At 60.3% G+C, this 9,930-nt stretch overlaps 1 protein-coding gene across 3 annotated transcripts; it reads right to left on the bottom strand.

The window, feature by feature from the left end:
- Window positions 1-7,032: 7,032 nt before the first annotated feature.
- On the bottom strand, window positions 7,033-9,861 carry HRAS (HRas proto-oncogene, GTPase). 3 transcript variants are annotated; one of them, XM_040464321.1, is made up of 6 exons: window positions 9,666-9,861; window positions 8,781-8,946; window positions 8,425-8,603; window positions 8,110-8,269; window positions 7,918-7,999; window positions 7,352-7,464 (listed from the first exon to the last, which is right to left on the bottom strand). In XM_040464321.1, the coding sequence occupies exons 2-5, from the start codon at window positions 8,889-8,891 to the stop codon at window positions 7,937-7,939; spliced, it is 513 nt and encodes a 170-aa protein (XP_040320255.1). In that variant the 5' UTR covers window positions 8,892-8,946; window positions 9,666-9,861; the 3' UTR covers window positions 7,352-7,464; window positions 7,918-7,936. The 3 variants fall into 3 exon arrangements, with proteins under 3 accessions (XP_040320254.1, XP_040320256.1, XP_040320255.1); XM_040464320.1 differs by lacking the exon at window positions 7,918-7,999 and having other exon boundaries at window positions 7,033-7,464; window positions 9,666-9,860; XM_040464322.1 differs by lacking the exons at window positions 8,781-8,946; window positions 9,666-9,861 and having other exon boundaries at window positions 7,033-7,464; window positions 8,425-8,538.
- Window positions 9,862-9,930: the final 69 nt, after the last annotated feature.

Raw genomic sequence — 9,930 nt, 5'->3', positions numbered from 1 at the left:
GGAGGGAGGAAGGGGGAGGGAGGGAGGAAGGGGGAGGGAGGGAGGAAGGGGGAGGGAGGGAGGAAGGGAGAACTACAGACAAATACTCCTATGAGCCAAATGAAAATCCTCAATCAAAATATAGTCAAATCAAATGTTATATAAAAAGAAGAATACACCACAACCAAGTGGCATTTATCATGAAAATGCAAGGTTGGTTCATCAGTTGAAGACGTATCACTATCATTCGTCATGTTAATCATCTAAAGGAAAAAGATCACACATCGTATCAGTTGGTGCAGAAAGAACGTTTGACCAAACCCAGCACCCACTCATGAGAAAACTTCCCTCAAAGGGCGCCTGGGAGGCTCAGTGGGTTCAGCATCCAACTCTTGATTTCAGCTCAAGTTGTGATCTCAGGGTTTGTGAGATCAAATCCCGAGTCAGGCTCTGCACTGACACTGTGGAACCTGCTTGGGATTCTCTCTCTCTTCTCTCTCTGCCCCTCCCCCGGCTTGTGTGCTTTCTTAAAACCAACAAACAAAACTTCCAGCAAAAAAAAAGGGGTAGCCGGGAACTTCCTCAACCAGATAAGGGGCATCTACAAAAACAGACAGCAGCTTACATCACATTTAATGGTGAAACACTAGATGTTCTCCCTGAAACTAGGAATAAGACAGAGAAAACTACTCTTAGGAGTCTCATTCAACACCATACCGGAAGTCATAACCACTCTAAGGAAAGTTTAATAAATGTACACATATGGGGAAAAAAAAAAAGAAATAAAACTGTCCCAAATAACCTGTAAGAAAAACTTGTAGAACAAATATGTAAGTTTGGTGAGGTCGTGGGATGGAAGATTGCAACAGAAAAATCAAACTTAGAAACCATAAATTTAGAAAATACTATCTACGGTAGCTCCAAAAAAGCCCCATAAATACTCAGGTACACTCCACAGAAAACATGCACTGGGTCTGTGTGTTAAAAAATACAAAGTTTTAAAGAAAGACATCTCTAAAGACTTAAATAAATGGAGAGACATACCATGTTCAGGGATTTAAAGGTTTGACATAATAAAGACACCAGTTCTCTTTAAATGATGTGTGGATTAACTGCATTCCCCAAATCCCACAAGATTTGTTGATATAGGTAAGCTGATTCTTATATGCAAAGATGGAAAAACTAGAATAGTTTAAAGAATTTTGAAAAAGAATAAAGGTATGAGCATTACGTTACCTGATTTTTTTTTTTTTAATGTTTGTTTACTTTTGAGAGAGAGAGAGAGACAGCATGAGCAGGGGAGGGACGGAGAGAGAGAGAGACACAGAAGGAGACTGACGCAGGGCTCGAACCCACGAACCGTGAGATCATGACTTGAGCCGAAGTTGGACGCTTAACCGACTGAGCCACCCAGGTGCCCCTACGTTACCTGATTTCAAAACTGACTCTCAAGTTGTGGCAGTGGAGCCAGTATGGTGTCGGTTGGTGAAGGATAAATATGTAGATCATGGAACAGAATCCAGAGCCCAGAATAGAACCAGACAAATAAGGGTATTTGATTTTTTTACAAAGGTAGAAAGGCAGTTCACTAGAGAAAGGGTAGTTTTTCAACAAATAGTGTTGGGACAACTGGAAATATATATGCAAAAAAAAAAAAATGAATTGTGGTCTTAATTGCATAACTTATGCAAAGATTAACTCGAAATCAGTCATAGATCTATATATAAAAATATAAAATTTTTGAATAAAAACAGGGGCACCTGGCTGGTTCAGTCAGGAATATATGACTCTTGATTTCAGGGTTGTAAGTTCAAGCCCCACGTTGGGTACAGAGACTATATAAACAAACAAACAAACTTTATCTTATTTCTATTTTGGAGAGAGAGAGAAAGAGCATGAGCAGGGGAGGAGCCGACGGAGAGAGGGAGAGAACCCCATGCAGGCTCCACACCCAGCACGGGGCCCCACACAGGGTTCCATCCCGCAACCCTGAGATCATGACCTGAGCCGAAATCAAGGGGCGGATGCTTAGCCGACTGAGCCACCCAGGTGCCAATAAACTTTATTTATTTATTTTTTTTTTCAACGTTTATTTATTTTTGGGACAGAGAGAGACAGAGCATGAACGGGGGAGGGGCAGAGAGAGAGGGAGACACAGAATCGGAAACAGGCTCCAGGCTCTGAGCCATCAGCCCAGAGTCTGACGCGGGGCTCGAACTCACGGACTGCGAGATCGTGACCTGGCTGAAGTCAGACGCTTAACCGACTGCACCACCCAGGCGCCCCAAAACTTTTTTTAAAAAGGAAGAAAATCGTACTCACCTGAAGTTAGGCCAAGAGTTGGTACATAGGACATCAAAAGCCAAATCTGTGATAGGACATACGTCTCCTGGTCCACCGAGGGGCGTGCCACGTGCCCCCTGTACCTGGGTGGCCCCCGGAGTGTGGCCGTGTCGCTGCCAACCTGTGACCAGCCTCCACCAACCCCCGAAGCCCCTAGCCACCACCCAAACACCCACCACCCCACGGCCACCGCTCTGTGTGCCTCGCAGAGACGGGCCCAGATCTGGGGAGCAAACCCTGCCTGTCGGCACAGAATCGGTGAGGTGTTCTGTGAGGGTCAGGTGGGAGGCATTTTCGACCCGGGGCCAATGTGCCACCATCCACAAAAGCAGCCCGTTCCATATGTGAACTCAGGGGCCCAGCTGCGTTCCCATCTGTGACTGCCTTTTAAGTCCCCGGCCGTGTTGCAGGGTGAGGGTAACTCATTTGGGGCATGAGAAAACCAGAACGCCAGAAGAGAGCAGGGCCGTGGATGCCGAGGAAGAGGCTGGTCCACCGAGAGAGGACAGGAAGGAAGTCATTGACAAATTGGAGTTTATCTAAATTAAAAATGTTCAGTTGAAAAAAAAAAAATTAGAAAAAAAAAAAAGGAAAAAAAAATGTTCACTCTGCAAAAGGCACCATTCAGACAGCAAGAAGGAAAGTGACGGAGCAGGAGACAGATGCCAAGTCGCGCATGTAGAAGGGCCCCCGCAGACTGAGACCAGCCAGCTCAGTGATCTGACAAACGACCAGGCGCAGAATGGGCTCGAGATCTGAACAGACACTTCCACGAAGAAGCTACAGACACACAGATGCGCATGGATGCAGTGTGTGCGTGCGTGTGCGTGCGCGCGCAGAAACGTGCCGAACCTTGACAGCACAAGACGGCAGCACCCGCCTGTGGGCAAGGCTGACGGCATCCAGCGCTGGCGGGGCGAGGAGGGCAGGTGGCGGGCACACAGCGAGGCCGCCACGCTGGCAGGCAGTCCGGCCGCCGCCTCCAAAGCGCAGCACGCACCTGCTCATGAGTACTGACCCCACCGGTTTGAAAACGTACGTCCACACAGCCTGCGTGCCAGCGCTCCCTGCTGCGCTCCTGACACCTGCAGGCAGATACTCTTGGATAAACACTGGAAAGTCACAGAACGGGACAGAATCCAGCGATAGGTGATGAGACGAGCTACCTGGGAGCTGGGCCGGGCGGCGGGGGGGCTCCACACATCCCACGGCGAGCTTTAGTGGAGGCAAACTGAAAACAGCAGAATGAACGTAACCCATCCAACTTTCTGAGGTGTTTGCATCTCATTGTGCGTAGACTTGAGCCCAGAGAAATGTGGCCTCCGAGGCGCTCGTGGCGAGCCGTGGGGGCTGCACGCACACGCCCGCCCCCGGCCTCCCTGTGGGCCACACTCCCTGCCCCTGTGCCTGGAACCCCGTTGCCCCTGCTGTGGCCGCTGCAGGGAAGAGGGTGCTGGCCAGACATGCCCGGCCCCCAGCGCAGGGCACCAGCCCGGCCGGCTCTCTGTGAGGAGGGGTGTCCTCTGCCCCTGCCACCCCAGGCTCTTCCCAGCGCGTGTCCAGCCAGGGCTCGGGAGGGCTGTGCACACAGCGGAGCCACTGCATGGAGAGGAGGCCCCTGTCAGGCACTCAACCCCCACCCGGTGGGGACGAGGCTCCGACTGTCGGCGGGCCTGGGGCCTTCTCAGGCTTCTTCATTCCAGGCCCGTCACAGCACATTCTAGACAGAGTGCCCCCAAAGCTGAAGAAACATGTGGCGAGTGGAAGCGTCCCAGAGGCACTGGCCTTGTGTGTGTGTGTGTGGGGGGGGGGGGGGGGCGCGCCGGAGCTCTGTGCAGCCGGCAAGGCTTTGGTGACTTCTCCCGGGGGGCCCAGGGGCGCACTCGGGGCTGAGCAGGGCCGTGGGGAGCGTGTCCGCCTGGTTCCACGGGGCCCTGGCGCAGGGAGGTTTCTGACCCCCGGCCGGTCCCGAACACCTACGGCCCTCCCTCCAGGAGGAGGGACAGATGTGCACCACCCAGATGGGATTTACACCACCCAGTGGGTCCTTCAGTGTCTCGGTGACGGGTGCGGCCACCCCGGGAGAACTAGTCCCTGAGCCGCTCGCTGCCCTTGGCCCGAGGGAGGCCCGCGCTCGGCCCCACCCCCCAGACAAGCCAGGCCACGCGCAGGGCCTCTAGGGTGGGGGCCGGAAAGCTAAGACCCGCCCTGGGGAAGCCTAGGGCCCCCCTGCAGGAGGCGGCAGTGCACGGATGGCCAGGCCAGCCTGGAGTGTGGACAGGCCCTTGGCCTGTGCTGCCACCAGCCTGGGGTCATGTTGCCACTGAGCGTGAGGCAGCATCCGTTGCCCCCCAGGTTTGCGGTCATGCTGGCCAGGCCCTCACGACCCCGAGCGGCCTGTCCGTCCTCGCAAGTGCACCCACACGGGGGGCCACGGGGGCTGCAGTAGAAGGGGGTTCCTAGCCTGTGCTGAGACCTCAGTGGGTCCTGCTCAGGCTGTTCTTCCCACGCCTGCTGGCCCCACAGACCCCCCTTCTCGCTCACCCCGAAGCTCTGGAATGTGTACATCCCGGACGGTGAGCACATGCTTATGGCCACGGCCCACACTGTCCTCAACGTGCACAGAAGTGAGTGAGCCTGTGGAGGCGGTGGGCAGGGGCCTCGGAGGGAGGGCTGGGCGTGCAGGTTGGGCAGGGGACACTGCCCTGAGGACCAGCGGGCAGGGGGCCTTCCCCCCCCCCCCCCCCGCTGCTGTGGCACTGCCCAAGACGCTCCTGGGCACAGCCGGACCCCCAGCAGCTGCCCCTGGGAGGCCCCTGGGGCAGCAGGGTGGGGCCCCTTTTGGCCTGACTCCCAGACGCTTCTTAGGACACCCCTGGAGTCTCTGGAGTTTCTGCAGGACACGCTGGCCCAGACCTAGGCCCTGGAGGACGACGTGATGCTGAGGCACCTCATGGCCCAGCCTCCAAGGGCCAAGTATGAGCCACCCCACCAGATGGGCCTCCCTCCAGTCTCCATCCGTCTCCTCTCCTGCTCTGGGATTGGGAGCCAGCCAGGGCTGGGCATCCGGGCACTCACTGCAGGGGCTGGGGGTCAGCTGCCTGGAGGGCTGTTGTGTGTCAGGCCAAGGCGGCCGCGCAGGGAGCCACGAGGGTACCCTGGTGCCCCACCCCGCTCAGGACAGACAGCTGGAGAAACTAACCCCCCTCCCCCCCCATCTCTTGAGCAAAACTCGAGCTCCCCACGATGCCCCTGGGCCCGGAACAAGTGTCCCTGGCACCCAGGCCTCCCCTAGCCTCTCCTAGCTTCGAGACGCTCCCCAGCCCAGCCACCGAACATGAGCAACCCGGACCCCCTCTCGGCCAGGCCAACCTCAAGGCCTTGGAGCAGCTGCAGGAGGGAACCTCCACGGAGCCCGCGGCCGCACACCTGTCTCCAGATCTGGCCTGTCTGCTGCCCCCCCCCCCCCACCCCACCCAGAACCCTCTCTGGCCCGCCTGCTGCCAGAGGTCCCTCTCAAAGCTCCCGGTGAACCAGAAACTAGAACTCAGAGCTACAACACTGGGTCCCCTCCCCTTCAGCACCTGCCAGGGCCACCCCAGGGGCCACACTACACACCCGGCCCTGGAACCCCACCGGGACCCCAGTGACAGGGTCTGGCCAGCCCACCACACATGAAGCTGGAGCGCCCCGTCCACCTGTGCTGCCCCGCGGCCTGCAGCTGATGCCCCTCTCTGGGTAGAGACTGGCATGGCCAGCACGGAGGCAGGGCAGCGCCCCGCCACTGCCCCAAGGCTGCCAACGTTTCTGCAACCCTCTGACCTCTGCGCCCACAGAGAAGCTATATGCACGAGGGCCTCTGGAGGAGACGGTGATGAGTGTGGTGGCCCCGAGGCTCTGGGGGAGGAGCAGAGGCAACACAACCACCCCCCCCCGCGCCCCCCCCCGGACAACCAAAATGAAGACTGATGGGACCAAGCCCCCCGTGGCCCTGGCCGGTCCTGGATTCTGGCCCAAAGCCGGCGGGCCCTGTCAGAGCGGTAAGTGGCTGTCAGGGACCTGGGTATGGCCCACAGATCCACATAGGTGACCTAAGGCAGCTCTGAGAGCAGCAGGGGTGGGCGGGTCGGCCCCACCCTCACCCGCACAGGGCAGCAGGCTCCGCCAGACCCCAGGTCCTAGCAGTCAGTCACCTGGCACCAACAGGGCAGAGGCTGAGGCCAGGGAGACGTGCTGGGGTCCTGCGCCGAAAAGGTCAGACGAGAGGAGCCGGCAGGTGCGGACCTGGCAGGCCGAGACCCTCCGTCGTCTGCCGTCCTCAGCACCTGCCTCTCAGGGTCCCCAAACTCAGGAAATGTGACGCCCCCTGGAGTCAGCAGAAGAGGCTCCAAGGTGGCAGACTCCAGCACCCCTGCCCCCGTCTGGTTACTAACGGGGGCCTCCCCCTCCAGGGGAAGACACACACCCTTGGCTTCAATCCCCCCTGTGCTGTTTCAAGTTCAGTGAGGCGTTTTTGTGGTAAAACACAGAGCCAGCCTGCAACCACAGCACCCAGGGCTCTCGGCAAGAAGCGCCAGATGCCCCGAACAGAGACCGGCGGCTCGGCCCCGGCCGCAGGACCAGCCCCTGCCACGCGCCCCTGCACAGGGGTCGCCCGGCACGCAAAGCTGAGGTTCCCCTGTGCCTCGCAACCTCGGCCAGACGCCAGGGTCAAGACCATCAAATAATTTACTGCAACTCAGCCTGTGCCCAGCGGGCCAGGACGGGGCTGGGAGGAGAGTAACAGCGGGGTGCCGGTGGCGTCAGTTCACGACAGTCCGTGCAAAGCGTCCTGGGAGGTCTGCGGTCACTCTGTCCAGAGAGCCCGGGGCTGGCCGGACTCCGGGAGTGCTTCCTTCCTTCCTTCCCCTCCTCCGTCCTCCGTCCGCACCTCCTCCCGGCATCCGGCACCTCCGGACCCCGTGCCTGTGCTCGTGGGGCACAGAGGGCCAGCGGGCCGCCAGGGTGGACGCGGAGGGGACGTCAGGAGAGCAGGCACTTGCAGCTCATGCAGCCGGGGCCACCCTCGTCGGGCGGGCTCAGCTTCCGCACCTTGTGTTGCCGGATCTCTCGGACCAGCGTGTAGAAGGCGTCCTCCACACCCTAGGAGGAAGGGGGCCGGCTCAGAGGGGGACTCAGCAGGGGAGGAAACCCAGAGACCCCTGCCTCGAGCTCATGCAGACTTCCAGCCCCTTGCCCGCCTCCTCCCCACCCCTACCCCGACAGGCAGGAAGCCCCAGGGCTGCCCCCACCGGGCAGCCTGATCCCCAGGGGCTCCCCCACAGGGCGGCCCCAAGGTCTGGCTCCGAGCTTGAACACCCCGTGTCCCACTCCTGTCTGACCTACCACCCTCATCCCCCGTAGCCTGCTAAGGGGTCAGGGCCAACAAGGGCCCACGGGGATCTCTGGGGGCAGAGGGGCCGGGGCCCCAGGGTCACCGCTCCGGCCTGGCTCAGGGCAGCTCTCTCCAGGGACCTCCACCTCCCCCTGGAGCTGTGTCAGCCCAGACCCTGGGCCCTGGCCGCCCTCACTGCCCTGCCATCCGGGGAGACTTACAGCACTAGGGGCCGCTGGGTCACGGGGGTCCCGGAGGGTCCCAGAGGGTCCCGGAGCTGGAGCCAGAGCCAGAGCGGCTGCCCTGTGTTGGGGGAGAGGGGGCAATAAAGCACTGCTCCCTGGCAGGGTTGGGGCGGGGCGGGGGGGGGGGGGGCCCCCCGGGCGGGGGGGGGGGGGGGGGAGCCGGCTCACCTGGCGAGTCTTGGCCGACGTCTCGATGTACGGGATGCCGTAGCTGCGGGCAAGGTCCTGCGCCTGCCGGGACTCCACGGTGCGCGCGGCCAGGTCACACTTGTTCCCCACCAACACCATGGGCACGTCATCGGAGTCCTTCACTCGCTTGATTTGCTCCCTGCAAGGAAGGAGGTGTGATCCAGTCACGGGCTGCAGGCATAGCTGCATCCAGGACCTTGAGAGCAAAAAGAGAGAAAGACGGAGAGAGAGAAAGGGACAAAAAAAGGGAAAGAGGGAACAGGGAGGGCCCCTGGGGGCCGGCAAGCAGCTCACCTGTACTGGTGGATGTCCTCAAAGGACTTGGTATTGTTGATGGCAAACACACAGAGGAAGCCTTCTCCAGTGCGCATGTACTGGTCCCGCATGGCGCTATACTCCTCCTGGCCCGCCGTATCCAAAATGTCCAGTAGGCACGTCTCGCCATCAATAACCACTTGCTTCCGATAGGAGTCCTGCAGAGGACAGCGCTTAGGGACCACCCCACCTCTCCTAGGAGGAGCCGAGCAAAGCAGCAGCCCCTCCCGGGGCCCCACCCATGCCCCGCCCCTAGGCATCGGGAGGGAGGGAGGCAGACAGAAGAGGAACCCACATCAGGATGGAGGGCTGGGAACAGGGGCAGCACCGCTCACCTCGATGGTGGGGTCATACTCGTCCACGAAGTGGTTCTGGATGAGCTGGATGGTCAGGGCACTCTTCCCCACACCTCCAGCGCCCACCACCACGAGTTTATATTCCGTCATCGTTCCTCAGGGGATCGAGGCACACGGTACCCTCCGGGGTGGTCTCCTGTCCCACCTGCCGAGGAAGCCGCGTTCAGCCACAGGCCAGGCCCCACAGAGCAGGCCTGTTGAGCTCCCTGGGCTGGCCCGTCCCACCCTCTGGCCCCAGACAACCAGGTAACAGGGGTGGCAGCCAGAATGGAGGCCCAGCCGCCCACCTGTGGCACCTCCAGCCCAGGGGTGGGAGACGGGCCCCGCCTCCAGCTGCAGGTAATGGCTGTCAGAGAGGCAGGGAGCTGGCCCCCCAAAGGCAGGGCTGACAGCTGAGAGCATCTCCCAACCACGCACCCGAATTAGAAGTTGCTGGGTAGGCAGAAAGCCTGAACCGGAGGCCCTGCAGGCGGCGGTTCCCAGTTCCCCTCCCTGCGAAAACAGGTCTTGCCACCGTGGAGCGCCCAGCAGCGTGCCCAGGCAGGCCAGTGCCCGCCTACAACCCGCTCCGGGCCCCACGGAGCGTGTTGCTGCATTTGACAAGTATTTACTGAGCGCCTACTGTATGCCAGCTGCTGCTCCGGGCGCACGGTGACAGGCAGACAAGAACCCCCTGCCCTCTGTGGGCTCTGCCCGCACTGCAAGGAGACCGGCACACGTTAAAATAACGGGAAAACCCCGGTATCCTGTTGCCGTACGAACTTTGGAGAAAAGAAAGCAGATGAGGCAGCCGGGTGGGGGTGGGGGTGGGGGTGGGAGGTGGGGGGAGGGTTCCCGATACGCAGCTGACTGAGAGGAACAGACCCAAACGACGTGTGCAGCGGGCGCACAGGTGACAAAGAACGAAGGCCAGGGCCAAGGCCTCCGGCTGGGGTGCCCCAGCCTGTGCGGTTTCACGAGCGGACGCCCTTGCGCGGACAGCGGGCAGTGATTTCCTGCACCCCGGCTCGCCGGCTGCGCGTGATGGCCGCCTGGTGCCGGAGCACTCGGGGGGCAGCCTCGCGACCGGAGGGCGGGCGACCCCGCGACGGCCGCGGCCCCGCGCAGGGCAGGGCCGGGGACGCGGACG

Source organism: Herpailurus yagouaroundi, unplaced genomic scaffold (assembly GCF_014898765.1).
Source record: "Herpailurus yagouaroundi ecotype Mexico unplaced genomic scaffold, PumYag 438, whole genome shotgun sequence".
NCBI lineage: Eukaryota > Metazoa > Chordata > Mammalia > Carnivora > Felidae > Herpailurus > Herpailurus yagouaroundi.
Note: the sequence above shows the minus strand (reverse complement) of the source record. Positions and strands in the feature narration are given on the sequence as shown.